A 24,798-nucleotide genomic window follows, 5' to 3' on the forward strand; every position below is an offset into this window, starting at 1 on the left:
AAGTGTTGTGCGGGGAATCGCCGTATAGCGCGAATAACGAAGGGTTAAGATACTTTTTACAAAAATTGTCTATGACTCATAGTTTAAAAGTTATCTCAACTTTAACATTAAAAAACTGATTTATTAGAAAAATCGCGAAAATTTCTAACAGCCATAACTTCTAAAATACTAGACCGATTTAGCCCATCTTTGAACCTGATCAAGATAATCGCTCATAGCATAAGAGTGGTAAATTTCGTTGAGGTCTGATAAGAATTGTAGGCGCTATCGTGATGACAAGGCTGGTTATATTACGCATTTATATATATATATATACATGCATGTATAAATTTTTTAACGAACGGTTTTTTTGAACTCTACTCAACATATTATGATAGGTTATGACAAAATTCCTTGAAAAATCGAACATGAGGACGAATACAATACCTAAATTTTTAAAAAAATCTACCTAAAACAGTATTTTAACAGTATTCTATTTCGCAAAAATGAATACTTAAAAAAATTGATATATGACTTACCAAAGTGATAGAGATAAAGCTCCGGGATGACTTGGAATTCCAGCCGGTCTTGGCCGTTGCCCTTCTTTCAATAATGGTAGGCAAATTCTCCAAAGTAGACACCGCCAGATTTTGGACTGGGCGTTGAAACCAGTCGCCGCCAAGGACGAGGTCCCGGTACAAATTGTCTCGATATTCCATGACCCTTATGATAAAAATTTAAAAAATTATTCATATATATCTGTATATATGAGGGTGCTGAAAACATTAATTTTTTTTCAGATTTTCTTCCATTTTTGCGTTAGTTAGTAAGTAAATGTAAAGAAATATCAAAAAAAAATATTTCCAGAAAACGAAAAAAAGAAAAGCCATTCGGCAGCCGAAATAGAAGGTAAATTTTCCAATTAATCTATATAAAAGACCACGAATAGTCCTGAGAAAAATTTATTTTTTGAGTTTAGACCGATACAAGGATGGGTGGACATGGGTGGAGATGCCAATATGTAATTTTATGAAGAGTAGCCCGTAACTCTTGCCCTGTTGGGAATAACCTAACACAATATAAATGTTTTTTGTTCCTTATAGTGTCCTGCAGTAGGAAAGACCACGAATAGTCCTGAGAAAAATTTATTTTTTGAGTTTAGACCGATACAAGGATGGGTGGACATGGGTGGAGATGCCAATATGTAATTTTATGAAGAGTAGCCCGTAACTCTTGCCCTGTTGGGAATAACCTAACACAATATAAATGTTTTTTGTTCCTTATAGTGTCCTGCAGTAGGAAAGACCACGAATAGTCCTGAGAAAAATTTATTTTTTGAGTTTAGACCGATACAAGGATGGGTGGACATGGGTGGAGATGCCAATATGTAATTTTATGAAGAGTAGCCCGTAACTCTTGCCCTGTTGGGAATAACCCAACACAATATAAATGTTTTTTGTTCCTTATAGTGTCCTGCAGGAGAAAAGACCACGAATAGTCCTGAGAAAAATTTATTTTTTGAGTTTAGACCGATACAACGATGGGTGGACATGGGTGGAGATGCCAATATGTAATTTTATGAAGAGTAGCCCGTAACTCTTGCCCTGTTGGGAATAACCCAACACAATATAAATGTTTTTTGTTCCTTATAGTGTCCTGCAGGAGAAAAGACCACGAATAGTCCTGAGAAAAATTTATTTTTTGAGTTTAGACCGATACAAGGATGGGTGGACATGGGTGGAGATGCCAATATGTAATTTTATGAAGAGTAGCCCGTAACTCTTGCCCTGTTGGGAATAACCCAACACAATATAAATGTTTTTTGTTCCTTATAGTGTCCTGCAGGAGAAAAGACCACGAATAGTCCTGAGAAAAATTTATTTTTTGAGTTTAGACCGATACAACGATGGGTGGACATGGGTGGAGATGCCAATATGTAATTTTATGAAGAGTAGCCCGTAACTCTTGCCCTGTTGGGAATAACCCAACACAATATAAATGTTTTTTGTTCCTTATAGTGTCCTGCAGGAGAAAAGACCACGAATAGTCCTGAGAAAAATTTATTTTTTGAGTTTAGACCGATACAAGGATGGGTGGACATGGGTGGAGATGCCAATATGTAATTTTATGAAGAGTAGCCCGTAACTCTTGCCCTGTTGGGAATAACCCAACACAATATAAATGTTTTTTGTTCCTTATAGTGTCCTGCAGGAGAAAAGACCACGAATAGTCCTGAGAAAAATTTATTTTTTGAGTTTAGACCGATACAAGGATGGGTGGACATGGGTGGAGATGCCAATATGTAATTTTATGAAGAGTAGCCCGTAACTCTTGCCCTGTTGGGAATAACCCAACACAATATAAATGTTTTTTGTTCCTTATAGTGTCCTGCAGGAGAAAAGACCACGAATAGTCCTGAGAAAAATTTATTTTTTGAGTTTAGACCGATACACGGATGGGTGGACATGGGTGGAGATGCCAATATGTAATTTTATGAAGAGTAGCCCGTAACTCTTGCCCTGTTGGGAATAACCCAACACAATATAAATGTTTTTTGTTCCTTATAGTGTCCTGCAGTAGGAAAGACCACGAATAGTCCTGAGAAAAATTTATTTTTTGAGTTTAGACCGATACAAGGATGGGTGGACATGGGTGGAGATGCCAATATGTAATTTTATGAAGAGTAGCCCGTAACTCTTGCCCTGTTGGGAATAACCCAACACAATATAAATGTTTTTTGTTCCTTATAGTGTCCTGCAGTAGGAAAGACCACGAATAGTCCTGAGAAAAATTTATTTTTTGAGTTTAGACCGATACAAGGATGGGTGGACATGGGTGGAGATGCCAATATGTAATTTTATGAAGAGTAGCCCGTAACTCTTGCCCTGTTGGGAATAACCTAACACAATATAAATGTTTTTTGTTCCTTATAGTGTCCTGCAGTAGGAAAGACCACGAATAGTCCTGAGAAAAATTTATTTTTTGAGTTTAGACCGATACAAGGATGGGTGGACATGGGTGGAGATGCCAATATGTAATTTTATGAAGAGTAGCCCGTAACTCTTGCCCTGTTGGGAATAACCCAACACAATATAAATGTTTTTTGTTCCTTATAGTGTCCTGCAGGAGAAAAGACCACGAATAGTCCTGAGAAAAATTTATTTTTTGAGTTTAGACCGATACAAGGATGGGTGGACATGGGTGGAGATGCCAATATGTAATTTTATGAAGAGTAGCCCGTAACTCTTGCCCTGTTGGGAATAACCCAACACAATATAAATGTTTTTTGTTCCTTATAGTGTCCTGCAGGAGAAAAGACCACGAATAGTCCTGAGAAAAATTTATTTTTTGAGTTTAGACCGATACAAGGATGGGTGGACATGGGTGGAGATGCCAATATGTAATTTTATGAAGAGTAGCCCGTAACTCTTGCCCTGTTGGGAATAACCCAACACAATATAAATGTTTTTTGTTCCTTATAGTGTCCTGCAGTAGGAAAGACCACGAATAGTCCTGAGAAAAATTTATTTTTTGAGTTTAGACCGATACAAGGATGGGTGGACATGGGTGGAGATGCCAATATGTAATTTTATGAAGAGTAGCCCGTAACTCTTGCCCTGTTGGGAATAACCCAACACAATATAAATGTTTTTTGTTCCTTATAGTGTCCTGCAGTAGGAAAGACCACGAATAGTCCTGAGAAAAATTTATTTTTTGAGTTTAGACCGATACAAGGATGGGTGGACATGGGTGGAGATGCCAATATGTAATTTTATGAAGAGTAGCCCGTAACTCTTGCCCTGTTGGGAATAACCTAACACAATATAAATGTTTTTTGTTCCTTATAGTGTCCTGCAGTAGGAAAGACCACGAATAGTCCTGAGAAAAATTTATTTTTTGAGTTTAGACCGATACAAGGATGGGTGGACATGGGTGGAGATGCCAATATGTAATTTTATGAAGAGTAGCCCGTAACTCTTGCCCTGTTGGGAATAACCCAACACAATATAAATGTTTTTTGTTCCTTATAGTGTCCTGCAGGAGAAAAGACCACGAATAGTCCTGAGAAAAATTTATTTTTTGAGTTTAGACCGATACAAGGATGGGTGGACATGGGTGGAGATGCCAATATGTAATTTTATGAAGAGTAGCCCGTAACTCTTGCCCTGTTGGGAATAACCCAACACAATATAAATGTTTTTTGTTCCTTATAGTGTCCTGCAGGAGAAAAGACCACGAATAGTCCTGAGAAAAATTTATTTTTTGAGTTTAGACCGATACACGGATGGGTGGACATGGGTGGAGATGCCAATATGTAATTTTATGAAGAGTAGCCCGTAACTCTTGCCCTGTTGGGAATAACCCAACACAATATAAATGTTTTTTGTTCCTTATAGTGTCCTGCAGTAGGAAAGACCACGAATAGTCCTGAGAAAAATTTATTTTTTGAGTTTAGACCGATACAAGGATGGGTGGACATGGGTGGAGATGCCAATATGTAATTTTATGAAGAGTAGCCCGTAACTCTTGCCCTGTTGGGAATAACCCAACACAATATAAATGTTTTTTGTTCCTTATAGTGTCCTGCAGTAGGAAAGACCACGAATAGTCCTGAGAAAAATTTATTTTTTGAGTTTAGACCGATACAAGGATGGGTGGACATGGGTGGAGATGCCAATATGTAATTTTATGAAGAGTAGCCCGTAACTCTTGCCCTGTTGGGAATAACCTAACACAATATAAATGTTTTTTGTTCCTTATAGTGTCCTGCAGTAGGAAAGACCACGAATAGTCCTGAGAAAAATTTATTTTTTGAGTTTAGACCGATACAAGGATGGGTGGACATGGGTGGAGATGCCAATATGTAATTTTATGAAGAGTAGCCCGTAACTCTTGCCCTGTTGGGAATAACCCAACACAATATAAATGTTTTTTGTTCCTTATAGTGTCCTGCAGGAGAAAAGACCACGAATAGTCCTGAGAAAAATTTATTTTTTGAGTTTAGACCGATACAAGGATGGGTGGACATGGGTGGAGATGCCAATATGTAATTTTATGAAGAGTAGCCCGTAACTCTTGCCCTGTTGGGAATAACCCAACACAATATAAATGTTTTTTGTTCCTTATAGTGTCCTGCAGGAGAAAAGACCACGAATAGTCCTGAGAAAAATTTATTTTTTGAGTTTAGACCGATACACGGATGGGTGGACATGGGTGGAGATGCCAATATGTAATTTTATGAAGAGTAGCCCGTAACTCTTGCCCTGTTGGGAATAACCCAACACAATATAAATGTTTTTTGTTCCTTATAGTGTCCTGCAGTAGGAAAGACCACGAATAGTCCTGAGAAAAATTTATTTTTTGAGTTTAGACCGATACAAGGATGGGTGGACATGGGTGGAGATGCCAATATGTAATTTTATGAAGAGTAGCCCGTAACTCTTGCCCTGTTGGGAATAACCCAACACAATATAAATGTTTTTTGTTCCTTATAGTGTCCTGCAGTAGGAAAGACCACGAATAGTCCTGAGAAAAATTTATTTTTTGAGTTTAGACCGATACAAGGATGGGTGGACATGGGTGGAGATGCCAATATGTAATTTTATGAAGAGTAGCCCGTAACTCTTGCCCTGTTGGGAATAACCCAACACAATATAAATGTTTTTTGTTCCTTATAGTGTCCTGCAGTAGGAAAGACCACGAATAGTCCTGAGAAAAATTTATTTTTTGAGTTTAGACCGATACAAGGATGGGTGGACATGGGTGGAGATGCCAATATGTAATTTTATGAAGAGTAGCCCGTAACTCTTGCCCTGTTGGGAATAACCTAACACAATATAAATGTTTTTTGTTCCTTATAGTGTCCTGCAGTAGGAAAGACCACGAATAGTCCTGAGAAAAATTTATTTTTTGAGTTTAGACCGATACAAGGATGGGTGGACATGGGTGGAGATGCCAATATGTAATTTTATGAAGAGTAGCCCGTAACTCTTGCCCTGTTGGGAATAACCCAACACAATATAAATGTTTTTTGTTCCTTATAGTGTCCTGCAGGAGAAAAGACCACGAATAGTCCTGAGAAAAATTTATTTTTTGAGTTTAGACCGATACAAGGATGGGTGGACATGGGTGGAGATGCCAATATGTAATTTTATGAAGAGTAGCCCGTAACTCTTGCCCTGTTGGGAATAACCCAACACAATATAAATGTTTTTTGTTCCTTATAGTGTCCTGCAGGAGAAAAGACCACGAATAGTCCTGAGAAAAATTTATTTTTTGAGTTTAGACCGATACACGGATGGGTGGACATGGGTGGAGATGCCAATATGTAATTTTATGAAGAGTAGCCCGTAACTCTTGCCCTGTTGGGAATAACCCAACACAATATAAATGTTTTTTGTTCCTTATAGTGTCCTGCAGTAGGAAAGACCACGAATAGTCCTGAGAAAAATTTATTTTTTGAGTTTAGACCGATACAAGGATGGGTGGACATGGGTGGAGATGCCAATATGTAATTTTATGAAGAGTAGCCCGTAACTCTTGCCCTGTTGGGAATAACCCAACACAATATAAATGTTTTTTGTTCCTTATAGTGTCCTGCAGTAGGAAAGACCACGAATAGTCCTGAGAAAAATTTATTTTTTGAGTTTAGACCGATACAAGGATGGGTGGACATGGGTGGAGATGCCAATATGTAATTTTATGAAGAGTAGCCCGTAACTCTTGCCCTGTTGGGAATAACCCAACACAATATAAATGTTTTTTGTTCCTTATAGTGTCCTGCAGTAGGAAAGACCACGAATAGTCCTGAGAAAAATTTATTTTTTGAGTTTAGACCGATACAAGGATGGGTGGACATGGGTGGAGATGCCAATATGTAATTTTATGAAGAGTAGCCCGTAACTCTTGCCCTGTTGGGAATAACCTAACACAATATAAATGTTTTTTGTTCCTTATAGTGTCCTGCAGTAGGAAAGACCACGAATAGTCCTGAGAAAAATTTATTTTTTGAGTTTAGACCGATACAAGGATGGGTGGACATGGGTGGAGATGCCAATATGTAATTTTATGAAGAGTAGCCCGTAACTCTTGCCCTGTTGGGAATAACCCAACACAATATAAATGTTTTTTGTTCCTTATAGTGTCCTGCAGGAGAAAAGACCACGAATAGTCCTGAGAAAAATTTATTTTTTGAGTTTAGACCGATACAACGATGGGTGGACATGGGTGGAGATGCCAATATGTAATTTTATGAAGAGTAGCCCGTAACTCTTGCCCTGTTGGGAATAACCCAACACAATATAAATGTTTTTTGTTCCTTATAGTGTCCTGCAGGAGAAAAGACCACGAATAGTCCTGAGAAAAATTTATTTTTTGAGTTTAGACCGATACAAGGATGGGTGGACATGGGTGGAGATGCCAATATGTAATTTTATGAAGAGTAGCCCGTAACTCTTGCCCTGTTGGGAATAACCCAACACAATATAAATGTTTTTTGTTCCTTATAGTGTCCTGCAGGAGAAAAGACCACGAATAGTCCTGAGAAAAATTTATTTTTTGAGTTTAGACCGATACAACGATGGGTGGACATGGGTGGAGATGCCAATATGTAATTTTATGAAGAGTAGCCCGTAACTCTTGCCCTGTTGGGAATAACCCAACACAATATAAATGTTTTTTGTTCCTTATAGTGTCCTGCAGGAGAAAAGACCACGAATAGTCCTGAGAAAAATTTATTTTTTGAGTTTAGACCGATACAAGGATGGGTGGACATGGGTGGAGATGCCAATATGTAATTTTATGAAGAGTAGCCCGTAACTCTTGCCCTGTTGGGAATAACCCAACACAATATAAATGTTTTTTGTTCCTTATAGTGTCCTGCAGGAGAAAAGACCACGAATAGTCCTGAGAAAAATTTATTTTTTGAGTTTAGACCGATACACGGATGGGTGGACATGGGTGGAGATGCCAATATGTAATTTTATGAAGAGTAGCCCGTAACTCTTGCCCTGTTGGGAATAACCCAACACAATATAAATGTTTTTTGTTCCTTATAGTGTCCTGCAGTAGGAAAGACCACGAATAGTCCTGAGAAAAATTTATTTTTTGAGTTTAGACCGATACAAGGATGGGTGGACATGGGTGGAGATGCCAATATGTAATTTTATGAAGAGTAGCCCGTAACTCTTGCCCTGTTGGGAATAACCCAACACAATATAAATGTTTTTTGTTCCTTATAGTGTCCTGCAGTAGGAAAGACCACGAATAGTCCTGAGAAAAATTTATTTTTTGAGTTTAGACCGATACAAGGATGGGTGGACATGGGTGGAGATGCCAATATGTAATTTTATGAAGAGTAGCCCGTAACTCTTGCCCTGTTGGGAATAACCTAACACAATATAAATGTTTTTTGTTCCTTATAGTGTCCTGCAGTAGGAAAGACCACGAATAGTCCTGAGAAAAATTTATTTTTTGAGTTTAGACCGATACAAGGATGGGTGGACATGGGTGGAGATGCCAATATGTAATTTTATGAAGAGTAGCCCGTAACTCTTGCCCTGTTGGGAATAACCCAACACAATATAAATGTTTTTTGTTCCTTATAGTGTCCTGCAGGAGAAAAGACCACGAATAGTCCTGAGAAAAATTTATTTTTTGAGTTTAGACCGATACAACGATGGGTGGACATGGGTGGAGATGCCAATATGTAATTTTATGAAGAGTAGCCCGTAACTCTTGCCCTGTTGGGAATAACCCAACACAATATAAATGTTTTTTGTTCCTTATAGTGTCCTGCAGGAGAAAAGACCACGAATAGTCCTGAGAAAAATTTATTTTTTGAGTTTAGACCGATACAAGGATGGGTGGACATGGGTGGAGATGCCAATATGTAATTTTATGAAGAGTAGCCCGTAACTCTTGCCCTGTTGGGAATAACCCAACACAATATAAATGTTTTTTGTTCCTTATAGTGTCCTGCAGGAGAAAAGACCACGAATAGTCCTGAGAAAAATTTATTTTTTGAGTTTAGACCGATACAACGATGGGTGGACATGGGTGGAGATGCCAATATGTAATTTTATGAAGAGTAGCCCGTAACTCTTGCCCTGTTGGGAATAACCCAACACAATATAAATGTTTTTTGTTCCTTATAGTGTCCTGCAGGAGAAAAGACCACGAATAGTCCTGAGAAAAATTTATTTTTTGAGTTTAGACCGATACAAGGATGGGTGGACATGGGTGGAGATGCCAATATGTAATTTTATGAAGAGTAGCCCGTAACTCTTGCCCTGTTGGGAATAACCCAACACAATATAAATGTTTTTTGTTCCTTATAGTGTCCTGCAGGAGAAAAGACCACGAATAGTCCTGAGAAAAATTTATTTTTTGAGTTTAGACCGATACAAGGATGGGTGGACATGGGTGGAGATGCCAATATGTAATTTTATGAAGAGTAGCCCGTAACTCTTGCCCTGTTGGGAATAACCCAACACAATATAAATGTTTTTTGTTCCTTATAGTGTCCTGCAGGAGAAAAGACCACGAATAGTCCTGAGAAAAATTTATTTTTTGAGTTTAGACCGATACACGGATGGGTGGACATGGGTGGAGATGCCAATATGTAATTTTATGAAGAGTAGCCCGTAACTCTTGCCCTGTTGGGAATAACCCAACACAATATAAATGTTTTTTGTTCCTTATAGTGTCCTGCAGTAGGAAAGACCACGAATAGTCCTGAGAAAAATTTATTTTTTGAGTTTAGACCGATACAAGGATGGGTGGACATGGGTGGAGATGCCAATATGTAATTTTATGAAGAGTAGCCCGTAACTCTTGCCCTGTTGGGAATAACCCAACACAATATAAATGTTTTTTGTTCCTTATAGTGTCCTGCAGTAGGAAAGACCACGAATAGTCCTGAGAAAAATTTATTTTTTGAGTTTAGACCGATACAAGGATGGGTGGACATGGGTGGAGATGCCAATATGTAATTTTATGAAGAGTAGCCCGTAACTCTTGCCCTGTTGGGAATAACCCAACACAATATAAATGTTTTTTGTTCCTTATAGTGTCCTGCAGTAGGAAAGACCACGAATAGTCCTGAGAAAAATTTATTTTTTGAGTTTAGACCGATACAAGGATGGGTGGACATGGGTGGAGATGCCAATATGTAATTTTATGAAGAGTAGCCCGTAACTCTTGCCCTGTTGGGAATAACCCAACACAATATAAATGTTTTTTGTTCCTTATAGTGTCCTGCAGGAGAAAAGACCACGAATAGTCCTGAGAAAAATTTATTTTTTGAGTTTAGACCGATACACGGATGGGTGGACATGGGTGGAGATGCCAATATGTAATTTTATGAAGAGTAGCCCGTAACTCTTGCCCTGTTGGGAATAACCCAACACAATATAAATGTTTTTTGTTCCTTATAGTGTCCTGCAGTAGGAAAGACCACGAATAGTCCTGAGAAAAATTTATTTTTTGAGTTTAGACCGATACAAGGATGGGTGGACATGGGTGGAGATGCCAATATGTAATTTTATGAAGAGTAGCCCGTAACTCTTGCCCTGTTGGGAATAACCCAACACAATATAAATGTTTTTTGTTCCTTATAGTGTCCTGCAGGAGAAAAGACCACGAATAGTCCTGAGAAAAATTTATTTTTTGAGTTTAGACCGATACAAGGATGGGTGGACATGGGTGGAGATGCCAATATGTAATTTTATGAAGAGTAGCCCGTAACTCTTGCCCTGTTGGGAATAACCCAACACAATATAAATGTTTTTTGTTCCTTATAGTGTCCTGCAGGAGAAAAGACCACGAATAGTCCTGAGAAAAATTTATTTTTTGAGTTTAGACCGATACAAGGATGGGTGGACATGGGTGGAGATGCCAATATGTAATTTTATGAAGAGTAGCCCGTAACTCTTGCCCTGTTGGGAATAACCCAACACAATATAAATGTTTTTTGTTCCTTATAGTGTCCTGCAGGAGAAAAGACCACGAATAGTCCTGAGAAAAATTGATTTTTTGAGTTTAGACCGATACAAGGATGGGTGGACATGGGTGGAGATGCCAATATGTAATTTTATGAAGAGTAGCCCGTAACTCTTGCCCTGTTGGGAATAACCCAACACAATATAAATGTTTTTTGTTCCTTATAGTGTCCTGCAGTAGGAAAGACCACGAATAGTCCTGAGAAAAATTTATTTTTTGAGTTTAGACCGATACAAGGATGGGTGGACATGGGTGGAGATGCCAATATGTAATTTTATGAAGAGTAGCCCGTAACTCTTGCCCTGTTGGGAATAACCCAACACAATATAAATGTTTTTTGTTCCTTATAGTGTCCTGCAGGAGAAAAGACCACGAATAGTCCTGAGAAAAATTTATTTTTTGAGTTTAGACCGATACAAGGATGGGTGGACATGGGTGGAGATGCCAATATGTAATTTTATGAAGAGTAGCCCGTAACTCTTGCCCTGTTGGGAATAACCCAACACAATATAAATGTTTTTTGTTCCTTATAGTGTCCTGCAGGAGAAAAGACCACGAATAGTCCTGAGAAAAATTTATTTTTTGAGTTTAGACCGATACAAGGATGGGTGGACATGGGTGGAGATGCCAATATGTAATTTTATGAAGAGTAGCCCGTAACTCTTGCCCTGTTGGGAATAACCCAACACAATATAAATGTTTTTTGTTCCTTATAGTGTCCTGCAGGAGAAAAGACCACGAATAGTCCTGAGAAAAATTTATTTTTTGAGTTTAGACCGATACAAGGATGGGTGGACATGGGTGGAGATGCCAATATGTAATTTTATGAAGAGTAGCCCGTAACTCTTGCCCTGTTGGGAATAACCCAACACAATATAAATGTTTTTTGTTCCTTATAGTGTCCTGCAGGAGAAAAGACCACGAATAGTCCTGAGAAAAATTTATTTTTTGAGTTTAGACCGATACAAGGATGGGTGGACATGGGTGGAGATGCCAATATGTAATTTTATGAAGAGTAGCCCGTAACTCTTGCCCTGTTGGGAATAACCCAACACAATATAAATGTTTTTTGTTCCTTATAGTGTCCTGCAGGAGAAAAGACCACGAATAGTCCTGAGAAAAATTGATTTTTTGAGTTTAGACCGATACAAGGATGGGTGGACATGGGTGGAGATGCCAATATGTAATTTTATGAAGAGTAGCCCGTAACTCTTGCCCTGTTGGGAATAACCCAACACAATATAAATGTTTTTTGTTCCTTATAGTGTCCTGCAGGAGAAAAGACCACGAATAGTCCTGAGAAAAATTTATTTTTTGAGTTTAGACCGATACAAGGATGGGTGGACATGGGTGGAGATGCCAATATGTAATTTTATGAAGAGTAGCCCGTAACTCTTGCCCTGTTGGGAATAACCCAAAACAATATGAATGTTTTTTGTTCCTTATAGTGTCCTGCAGGAGAAAAGACCACGAATAGTCCTGAGAAAAATTTATTTTTTGAGTTTAGACCGATACAAGGATGGGTGGACATGGGTGGAGATGCCAATATGTAATTTTATGAAGAGTAGCCCGTAACTCTTGCCCTGTTGGGAATAACCCAACACAATATAAATGTTTTTTGTTCCTTATAGTGTCCTGCAGGAGAAAAGACCACGAATAGTCCTGAGAAAAATTTATTTTTTGAGTTTAGACCGATACAAGGATGGGTGGACATGGGTGGAGATGCCAATATGTAATTTTATGAAGAGTAGCCCGTAACTCTTGCCCTGTTGGGAATAACCTAACACAATATAAATGTTTTTTGTTCCTTATAGTGTCCTGCAGTAGGAAAGACCACGAATAGTCCTGAGAAAAATTTATTTTTTGAGTTTAGACCGATACAAGGATGGGTGGACATGGGTGGAGATGCCAATATGTAATTTTATGAAGAGTAGCCCGTAACTCTTGCCCTGTTGGGAATAACCTAACACAATATAAATGTTTTTTGTTCCTTATAGTGTCCTGCAGTAGGAAAGACCACGAATAGTCCTGAGAAAAATTTATTTTTTGAGTTTAGACCGATACAAGGATGGGTGGACATGGGTGGAGATGCCAATATGTAATTTTATGAAGAGTAGCCCGTAACTCTTGCCCTGTTGGGAATAACCCAACACAATATAAATGTTTTTTGTTCCTTATAGTGTCCTGCAGTAGGAAAGACCACGAATAGTCCTGAGAAAAATTTATTTTTTGAGTTTAGACCGATACAAGGATGGGTGGACATGGGTGGAGATGCCAATATGTAATTTTATGAAGAGTAGCCCGTAACTCTTGCCCTGTTGGGAATAACCCAACACAATATAAATGTTTTTTGTTCCTTATAGTGTCCTGCAGGAGAAAAGACCACGAATAGTCCTGAGAAAAATTTATTTTTTGAGTTTAGACCGATACAACGATGGGTGGACATGGGTGGAGATGCCAATATGTAATTTTATGAAGAGTAGCCCGTAACTCTTGCCCTATTGGGAATAACCCAACACAATATAAATGTTTTTTGTTCCTTATAGTGTCCTGCAGGAGAAAAGACCACGAATAGTCCTGAGAAAAATTTATTTTTTGAGTTTAGACCGATACAAGGATGGGTGGACATGGGTGGAGATGCCAATATGTAATTTTATGAAGAGTAGCCCGTAACTCTTGCCCTGTTGGGAATAACCCAACACAATGTAAATGTTTTTTGTTCCTTATAGTGTCCTGCAGGAGAAAAGACCACGAATAGTCCTGAGAAAAATTTATTTTTTGAGTTTAGACCGATACAAGGATGGGTGGACATGGGTGGAGATGCCAATATGTAATTTTATGAAGAGTAGCCCGTAACTCTTGCCCTGTTGGGAATAACCCAACACAATATAAATGTTTTTTGTTCCTTATAGTGTCCTGCAGGAGAAAAGACCACGAATAGTCCTGAGAAAAATTTATTTTTTGAGTTTAGACCGATACACGGATGGGTGGACATGGGTGGAGATGCCAATATGTAATTTTATGAAGAGTAGCCCGTAACTCTTGCCCTGTTGGGAATAACCCAACACAATATAAATGTTTTTTGTTCCTTATAGTGTCCTGCAGTAGGAAAGACCACGAATAGTCCTGAGAAAAATTTATTTTTTGAGTTTAGACCGATACAAGGATGGGTGGACATGGGTGGAGATGCCAATATGTAATTTTATGAAGAGTAGCCCGTAACTCTTGCCCTGTTGGGAATAACCCAACACAATATAAATGTTTTTTGTTCCTTATAGTGTCCTGCAGTAGGAAAGACCACGAATAGTCCTGAGAAAAATTTATTTTTTGAGTTTAGACCGATACAAGGATGGGTGGACATGGGTGGAGATGCCAATATGTAATTTTATGAAGAGTAGCCCGTAACTCTTGCCCTGTTGGGAATAACCCAACACAATATAAATGTTTTTTGTTCCTTATAGTGTCCTGCAGGAGAAAAGACCACGAATAGTCCTGAGAAAAATTGATTTTTTGAGTTTAGACCGATACAAGGATGGGTGGACATGGGTGGAGATGCCAATATGTAATTTTATGAAGAGTAGCCCGTAACTCTTGCCCTGTTGGGAATAACCCAACACAATATAAATGTTTTTTGTTCCTTATAGTGTCCTGCAGTAGGAAAGACCACGAATAGTCCTGAGAAAAATTTATTTTTTGAGTTTAGACCGATACAAGGATGGGTGGACATGGGTGGAGATGCCAATATGTAATTTTATGAAGAGTAGCCCGTAACTCTTGCCCTGTTGGGAATAACCCAACACAATATAAATGTTTTTTGTTCCTTATAGTGTCCTGCAGGAGAAAAGACCACGAATAGTCCTGAGAAAAATTTATTTTTTGAGTTTAGACCGATACAAGGATGGGTGGACATGGGTGGAGATGCCAATATGTAATTTTATGAAGAGTAGCCCGTAACTCTTGCCCTGTTGGGAATAACCCAACACAATATAAATGTTTTTTGTTCCTTATAGTGTCCTGCAGGAGAAAAGACCACGAATAGTCCTGAGAAAAATTGATTTTTTGAGTTTAGACCGATACAAGGATGGGTGGACATGGGTGGAGATGCCAATATGTAATTTTATGAAGAGTAGCCCGTAACTCTTGCCCTGTTGGGAATAACCCAACACAATATAAATGTTTTTTGTTCCTTATAGTGTCCTGCAGTAGGAAAGACCACGAATAGTCCTGAGAAAAATTTATTTTTTGAGTTTAGACCGATACAAGGATGGGTGGACATGGGTGGAGATGCCAATATGTAATTTTATGAAGAGTAGCCCGTAACTCTTGCCCTGTTGGGAATAACCCAACACAATATGAATGTTTTTTGTTCCTTATAGTGTCCTGCAGTAGAAAAGACCACGAATAGTCCTGAGAACAATTTATTTTTTGAGTTTAGACCGATACAAGGATGGGTGGACATGGGTGGAGATGCCAATATGTAATTTTATGAAGAGTAGCCCGTAACTCTTGCCCTGTTGGGAATAACCCAACACAATATAAATGTTTTTTGTTCCTGATAGTGTCCTGCAGGAGAAAAGACCACGAATAGTCCTGAGAACAATTTATTTTTTGAGTTTAGACCGATACAAGGATGGGTGGACATGGGTGGAGATGCCAATATGTAATTTTATGAAGAGTAGCCCGTAACTCTTGCCCTGTTGGGAATAACCCAACACAATATAAATGTTTTTTGTTCCTTATAGCGTCCTGCAGTAGAAAAGACCATCAGGGACACGGGTGGACATGGGTGGAGATGCCAATATGTAATTTTATGAAGAGTAGCCCGTAACTCTTGCCCTGTTGGGAATAACCCAACACAATATAAATGTTTTTTGTTCCTGATAGTGTCCTGCAGGAGAAAAGACCACGAATAGTCCTGAGAACAATTTATTTTTTGAGTTTAGACCAATACAAGGATGGGTGGACACGGGTGGACATGGGTGGAGATGCCAATATGTAATTTTATGAAGAGTAGCCCGTAACTCTTGCCCTGTTGGGAATAACCCAACACAATATAAATGTTTTTTGTTCCTGATAGTGTCCTGCAGGAGAAAAGACCACGAATAGTCCTGAGAACAATTTATTTTTTGAGTTTAGACCAATACAAGGATGGGTGGACACGGGTGGACATGGGTGGAGATGCCAATATGTAATTTTATGAAGAGTAGCCCGTAACTCTTGCCCTGTTGGGAATAACCCAACACAATATAAATGTTTTTTGTTCCTTATAGTGTCCCGCAGAAGAAAAGACCACGAATAGTCTTGAGAACAATTTATTTTTTGAGTTTAGACCAATACAAGGATGGGTGGACACGGGTGGACATGGGTGGAGATGCCAATATGTAATTTTATGAAGAGTAGCCCGTAACTCTTGCCCTGTTGGGAATAACCCAACACAATATAAATGTTTTTTGTTCCTTATAGTGTCCTGCAGTAGGAAAGACCACGAATAGTCCTGAGAAAAATTTATTTTTTGAGTTTAGACCGATACAAGGATGGGTGGACATGGGTGGAGATGCCAATATGTAATTTTATGAAGAGTAGCCCGTAACTCTTGCCCTGTTGGGAATAACCCAACACAATATAAATGTTTTTTGTTCCTTATAGTGTCCTGCAGTAGGAAAGACCACGAATAGTCCTGAGAAAAATTTATTTTTTGAGTTTAGACCGATACAAGGATGGGTGGACATGGGTGGAGATGCCAATATGTAATTTTATGAAGAGTAGCCCGTAACTCTTGCCCTGTTGGGAATAACCCAACACAATATAAATGTTTTTTGTTCCTTATAGTGTCCTGCAGTAGGAAAGACCACGAATAGTCCTGAGAAAAATTTATTTTTTGAGTTTAGACCAATACAAGGATGGGTGGACATGGGTGGAGATGCCAATATGTAATTTTATGAAGAGTAGCCCGTAACTCTTGCCCTGTTGGGAATAACCCAACACAATATAAATGTTTTTTGTTCCTTATAGTGTCCTGCAGTAGGAAAGACCACGAATAGTCCTGAGAAAAATTTATTTTTTGAGTTTAGACCAATACAAGGATGGGTGGACATGGGTGGAGATGCCAATATGTAATTTTATGAAGAGTAGCCCGTAACTCTTGCCCTGTTGGGAATAACCCAACACAATATAAATGGTTTTTGTTCCTTATAGTGTCCTGCAGTAGGAAAGACCACGAATAGTCCTGAGAAAAATTTATTTTTTGAGTTTAGACCAATACAAGGATGGGTGGACATGGGTGGAGATGCCAATATGTAATTTTATGAAGAGTAGCCCGTAACTCTTGCCCTGTTGGGAATAACCCAACACAATATAAATGTTTTTTGTTCCTTATAGTGTCCTGCAGTAGGAAAGACCACGAATAGTCCTGAGAAAAATTTATTTTTTGAGTTTAGACCAATACAAGGATGGGTGGACATGGGTGGAGATGCCAATATGTAATTTTATGAAGAGTAGCCCGTAACTCTTGCCCTGTTGGGAATAACCCAACACAATATAAATGTTTTTTGTTCCTTATAGTGTCCTGCAGTAGGAAAGACCACGAATAGTCCTGAGAAAAATTTATTTTTTGAGTTTAGACCAATACAAGGATGGGTGGACATGGGTGGAGATGCCAATATGTAATTTTATGAAGAGTAGCCCGTAACTCTTGCCCTGTTGGGAATAACCCAACACAATATAAATGTTTTTTGTTCCTTATAGTGTCCTGCAGTAGGAAAGACCACGAATAGTCCTGAGAAAAATTTATTTTTTGAGTTTAGACCAATACAAGGATGGGTGGACATGGGTGGAGATGCCAATATGTAATTTTATGAAGAGTAGCCCGTAACTCTTGCCCTGTTGGGAATAACCCAACACAATATAAATGTTTTTTGTTCCTTATAGTGTCCTGCAGTAGGAAAGACCACGAATAGTCCTGAGAAAAATTTATTTTTTGAGTTTAGACCAATACAAGGATGGGTGGACATGGGTGGAGATGCCAATATGTAATTTTATGAAGAGTAGCCCGTAACTCTTGCCCTGTTGGGAATAACCCAACACAATATAAATGTTTTTTGTTCCTTATAGTGTCCTGCAGTAGGAAAGACCACGAATAGTCCTGAGAAAAATTTATTTTTTGAGTTTAGACCAATACAAGGATGGGTGGACATGGGTGGAGATGCCAATATGTAATTTTATGAAGAGTAGCCCGTAACTCTTGCCCTGTTGGGAATAACCCAACACAATATAAATGTTTTTTGTTCCTTATAGTGTCCTGCAGTAGGAAAGACCACGAATAGTCCTGAGAAAAATTTATTTTTTGAGTTTAGACCAATACAAGGATGGGTGGACATGGGTGGAGATGCCAATATGTAATTTTATGAAGAGTAGCCCGTAACTCTTGCCCTGTTGGGAATAACCCAACACAATATAAATGTTTTTTGTTCCTTATAGTGTCCTGCAGTAGAAAAGACCACGAATAGTCCTGAGAAAAATTTATTTTTTGAGTTTAGACCAATACAAGGATGGGTGGACATGGGTGGAGATGCCAATATGTAATTTTATGAAGAGTAGCCCGTAACTCTTGCCCTGTTGGGAATAACCCAACACAATATAAATGTTTTTTGTTCCTTATAGTGTCCTGCAGTAGAAAAGACCACGAATAGTCCTGAGAAAAATTTATTTTTTGAGTTTAGACCAATACAAGGATGGGTGGACATGGGTGGAGATGCCAATATGTAATTTTATGAAGAGTAGCCCGTAACTCTTGCCCTGTTGGGAATAACCCAACACAATATAAATGTTTTTTGTTCCTTATAGTGTCCCGCAGTAGAAAAGACCACGAATAGTCCTGAGAAAAATTTATTTTTTGAGTTTAGACCGATACAAGGATGGGTGGACATGGGTGGAGATGCCAATATGTAATTTTATGAAGAGTAGCCCGTAACTCTTGCCCTGTTGGGAATAACCCAACACAATATAAATGTTTTTTGTTCCTTATAGTGTCCTGCAGTAGAAAAGACCACGAATAGTCCTGAGAAAAATTTATTTTTTGAGTTTAGACCAATACAAGGATGGGTGGACATGGGTGGAGATGCCAATATGTAATTTTATGAAGAGTAGCCCGTAACTCTTGCCCTGTTGGGAATAACCCAACACAATATAAATGTTTTTTGTTCCTTATAGTGTCCTGCAGTAGAAAAGACCACGAATAGTCCTGAGAAAAATTTATTTTTTGAGTTTAGACCAATACAAGGATGGGTGGACATGGGTGGAGATGCCAATATGTAATTTTATGAAGAGTAGCCCGTAACTCTTGCCCTGTTGGGAATAACCCAACACAATATAAATGTTTTTTGTTCCTTATAGTGTCCTGCAGTAGGAAAGACCACGAATAGTCCTGAGAAAAATTTATTTTTTGAGTTTAGACCAATACAAGGATGGGTGGACATGGGTGGAGATGCCAATATGTAATTTTATGAAGAGTAGCCCGTAACTCTTGCCCTGTTGGGAATAACCCAACACAATATAAATGTTTTTTGTTCCTTATAGTGTCCTGCAGTAGAAAAGACCACGAATAGTCCTGAGAAAAATTTATTTTTTGAGTTTAGACCAATACAAGGATGGGTGGACATGGGTGGAGATGCCAATATGTAATTTTATGAAGAGTAGCCCGTAACTCTTGCCCTGTTGGGAATAACCCAACACAATATAAATGTTTTTTGTTCCTTATAGTGTCCTGCAGTAGGAAAGACCACGAATAGTCCTGAGAAAAATTTATTTTTTGAGTTTAGACCAATACAAGGATGGGTGGACATGGGTGGAGATGCCAATATGTAATTTTATGAAGAGTAGCCCGTAACTCTTGCCCTGTTGGGAATAACCCAACACAATATAAATGTTTTTTGTTCCTTATAGTGTCCTGCAGTAGGAAAGACCACGAATAGTCCTGAGAAAAATTTATTTTTTGAGTTTAGACCAATACAAGGATGGGTGGACATGGGTGGAGATGCCAATATGTAATTTTATGAAGAGTAGCCCGTAACTCTTGCCCTGTTGGGAATAACCCAACACAATATAAATGTTTTTTGTTCCTTATAGTGTCCTGCAGTAGGAAAGACCACGAATAGTCCTGAGAAAAATTTATTTTTTGAGTTTAGACCAATACAAGGATGGGTGGACATGGGTGGAGATGCCAATATGTAATTTTATGAAGAGTAGCCCGTAACTCTTGCCCTGTTGGGAATAACCCAACACAATATAAATGTTTTTTGTTTCTTATAGTGTCCCGCAGGAGAAAAGACCACGAATAGTCCTGAGAACAATTTATTTTTTGAGTTTAGACCAATACAAGGATGGGTGGACATGGGTGGACATGGGTGGAGATGCCAATATGTAATTTTATGAAGAGTAGCCCGTAACTCTTGCCCTGTTGGGAATAACCCAACACAATATAAATGTTTTTTGTTCCTTATAGTGTCCTGCAGGAGAAAAGACCACGAATAGTCCTGAGAAAAATTTATTTTTTGAGTTTAGACCGATACAAGGATGGGTGGACATGGGTGGAGATGGGTGGAGATGCCACTATGTGATCTTATGAAGAGTAGCCCGTAAGTCTTGCCCTGTTGGGAATAACCTAACACAATATAAATGTTTTTTGTTCCTTATAGTGTCCTGCAGTAGAAAAGACCACGAATAGTCCTAAGAAAAATTTATTTTTTGAGTTTAGGCCCATACAAGGATGGGTGGGCATGGGTGGACATGGGTGGAGATGCCAATATGTAATTTCATGAAGAGTAGCCCGTAACTATTTTCGTGTTCGGAATAACCTAACACAATACATATGTCTTTTGTTCCTGATGGTGTCCTGTAGTAGGAAAAACCCAAAGAAGTTCTGAGAAAAATTTATTTTTTGAGTTCAGATCCATATGAGGATAGGTGAGAGCTCGACCAGGATGAAATTTCTTAGAACAAATTAACATTGAAATGCAAATGAGTAAAGTGCTTTCAGGAATTCAGAAAACTTTGTATAGAAAATAAGTTGTTGAAAGTGAAATAATCTATAAGAAAGGTCCTATAACATTTCAAGATAAGTCCGATAGTTTAGCCGAAAAAGTCAAACAATAATAAAATTATTACCATTGAAATTAAAGCCCTTATTATTAATATTAAAATTTTTCTCATTTTGATTTTCTATTTTCTATTCAAATAACTTATATAGGAAAAAAAAAAATGAATTATAGTTTGAAATTTTATACCTAGTCAATGTCTCATTGTATAGATAAGTTCAGGTTATATTTTCGTAAGAAACTAGTCGCTGTACACAAAAATTCTCTTATCCTTTTTTGACCATTTCCTCTGTTTAAAAGTTATTTGAGATTGAAGTTAAATTTATAGTAAATTTACTTTTAACTTTTCCGTCGAAACTTAGACTTATCACGAAATGTCAAATATTTTTTTTTTGAGACAATTTTATTTCCTACAAATTATCTCAGACAAAATTTTCTTCAAATTTTGCATGAATTTTCAGATATTTCCATTGTTTAGTCAAGCTTTCAAAAAAATAGTGAACTGGAAGATTTTAAGAACTTGACATTAAAATGACAATAACTAGAAAACAATGCGAAATTTTAACACACTTTATTTAAAATAATTTGTGACCAATAAAATCATCTACAAAGAAGATCTGATATCTATGTAACTTCTTGCTTGTTCGAATGACGGAAAAAAAATCAGTCAATGTTTTTTGGTAGAGAATTAAATTTCGTTCAATAATGTGTAATTTAAAATTCCGAAAAGATATTTTTGAGAATGGAGCTAGGGAGGATTTTCTTTTATCTAATAGAAGCTTATGAGATAATTGGTCTCGTGTGGATGTGTCAGACCATATTTAATTGTATACATTAGAACTTGAATTTCTTATTAACATAGGGTGATAGAACGGAATAAACAGAACGCGAGTAAGTAATCTTTTACAGTACAACAATTTTTTTCAAAACAATTTAGCCACCAGAAAAAATGAGAGGGTGATTTCACAATGAAATTGAGTTGCTACGAAATATAAATTTTGAGACTCTTTAACTATTTTGTAATTAAATACGTTCACTGTAAATTAGTCAGTTTAACTATTAAATAATGACAAAAAATACGTTTTGATAGCCGTGATTATAATTACTTATAAATTTCGTAGAACTTTAGTTCGAGTACGAAAGAGCAATATACACGGAAAGAATGAACTATATAAATTGAAAAACGACAAGCAATAGAATGATAAAGTGATCAGTACACACTATCATTCTAAATAGTAATTTTCTTATTTATAATTAAAAGGTAAATAATTACAGGATAAATATTACAATTTACTGTCTATGCAAGAAAAATTAATAGTTGAACTTTAGAAATCGTAACTTAAACAAAAAATTTATGACACGTATGGTAAAATTTATTGTTTGGAATGTTTAAATTCCTCATATTGATATCCAGTTTCCGCGTTATAATTTCAAACACTAATTTTTAAGGTTAATTTTTGTCTGTGTAACTTACTCAACTCCGACGGTCACTTCTGCCCCAAACCATTCATACGCCAGGCCCCGAAACTGAACTCCTGGTCGCCCGAAGACCGTCGCAGATTTGCCGGACGGGCTTCTCCCATATAATAAAATGAGAGGAGCAACTCCCTCCTTCTTCTCTTCATTAATCGCGGCCATAGTTGCCTCTGGTGAGGTGGTCACTGCGTCCACATTCAAGACGATATTTCGCCATTTGACTTTTTTGTCTGAAATTTTCACCGCTGTTGCATCCTTAGCCGTAAAACCATTTTCAAACGTCTGAAAGACGATTTTCAGAACTCTGAAAAAGTAACATAAAAATTAAAATTATTACCACGTTTACATGTATTGCTGTCGATTGGTAATATCGACATATTATTGATTTTGTCAATCCAAAGCGGACTGAAAAAATCCATTTCTTTGTAACACTAGTTGAGAGAAAAATCCCCCTTACGATAGAATAGAAATTCGTTAAGAAAAAAAATGCTGTTGATTGGGGGTATCGACATTTTATTAATTTTTCGATCGGCTTTGGACAGAAAAAATCTATTTGTTGATAACACACCAGTTAAGAAAAAAAAGGTCTCCCTACAATGAGATAAAAATTCGTCAAAAGAAGATGCTGTCGATTGGTGGAATCGACATTTTATCGATTGTTCCGATCGATTTTGGGGTGTGTGTCCGAATATGTGTGTGCGTGTGTGTGTTCGGGTGTGTACGTGTGTGCAAATGTGTTCGTGTGTGTCCAAATATGTGTGTGCGTATCAATTGATACATCTCCATCCATGATGTGCATCTTTGGCTAAAAATTATTACGGGGAGTTTTTTAAACCACAAATTTTTAACACAAAGTATTTGTAATTATTGAGTTTTTAAATTTAAAATTACGAATAATTGAAATTACTTTAATTTCTTTACTTAATGCAAATTAATAATTTTAACTTTGAAAAAATTATAATTATAATTATTTTAAGTCATTTGTTATTATGGCTATTATTGTTGTTATTATTGTTATATTACAAGCTAACTTTATATCGTTCAAAATAATATTTATTTTGTATTTATTAAAATTTTTTATATTTATTTTTTTTAGTACAATCTACTATATAATTTTCCACCTTTCAAATGTGGTATCACACATATATTTCGCAACCGTTAAAAATTTTAATTATTTGCTTATAAAAACTTTCCGTATTCTCTCTGTGCTTTTGGAGGATGATTTAATGCGATCGACAGATGCCGTTTTCATCGCGCACCCTGCCAATATTTATCTATCCTGGACATAACATGCTCGCTTTGCTCGCCTTCATTCTTTCAAAAGTCCCGCCACTATCTCAGTCGACCAATCGACAACCGAATAAAATAGTCACAGAAGTGACGTAAAACGATACGACATCCGGTCATCAACTTTTTAGAAGAGGATGTCATTCATATAGATGTAAGGGGCATCCGTTAACTCGGAAATTCCAAGAAATTTCTGCTTCTCCGTAAACTAGCCGTCCGAGCTCGACTGTACTCCGACTTTATTTTGTGGAGTTATTTTTTATTAATAATATGTTCAAAACTCCTCTCCGGAGTGAATTTCACTCCGGAGTAATTAAATTAATAAAAAAATATCTACTCCGCGAAAACTCCCCTGCGGAGTGAATTTCACTCCAATGGAAGTGAATAATTAAAAATTCATTCACTCCGCATTCACTTTACGAATTTTTTACAGAGTAACATGATTTATTTACATTTAAACTTTAAATTTTAATATTTAAATTAAGATTGTTATAATTTATTCTATAAAATCATGAAATTACTGTTTGAAATGATATTGAATTGTGACCACATTCTAAATTTTTAGTTATCAATTGTCAATTTTTATAATTCATTTTTTTGCGTGTTAACTTTAAGAGAAATATTTTCATTAGTTGAAGTAGAGTTTTAATTTTGGAAAAAAAAAAAAATTTTTTTTTCAAAGAATGAAAAACTTACTGATTGTCTGTTGCTGTCGCCATTTTGAATGTCGCCAAAAAAATTACTCAAAATTAATGCACAAAATTAATGCACAAAATCAATGCACAAAATCAATGCAGAAAATCAATGCACAAAATCAATGCAGAAAATCAATGCACAAAATCAATGCACAAAATCAATGCACAAAATTAATGCACAAAATCAATGCACAAAACCAATGCACAAAATCAATGCACAAAACCAATGCACAAAATCAATGCACAAAATCAATGCACAAAATCAATGA

The 24,798-nt window shown here is 37.2% G+C and overlaps 1 protein-coding gene across 2 annotated transcripts in view; it reads right to left on the minus strand.

The window, feature by feature from the left end:
• LOC130670805 (uncharacterized) overlaps positions 1-24,798 on the minus strand; it is a 35,440-nt gene that overhangs the window by 5,426 nt on the left and 5,216 nt on the right. The window contains exons 1-3 of one of the 2 annotated variants that reach the window (XM_057474353.1): positions 24,531-24,776; positions 22,546-22,851; positions 519-702 (exon numbers count right to left, since the gene is read on the minus strand). In XM_057474353.1, the coding sequence (XP_057330336.1) occupies positions 519-702; positions 22,546-22,851; positions 24,531-24,553 (513 nt within the window). In that variant the 5' untranslated portion in view covers positions 24,554-24,776. Of the gene's footprint in view, positions 1-518; positions 703-22,545; positions 22,852-24,530; positions 24,777-24,798 lie in introns of those variants that run through there. The other variant, XM_057474361.1, reaches the window with a different exon arrangement.

This window comes from Microplitis mediator, chromosome 1 (assembly GCF_029852145.1).
Source record: "Microplitis mediator isolate UGA2020A chromosome 1, iyMicMedi2.1, whole genome shotgun sequence".
NCBI classification, from domain to species: Eukaryota; Metazoa; Arthropoda; class Insecta; order Hymenoptera; family Braconidae; genus Microplitis; species Microplitis mediator.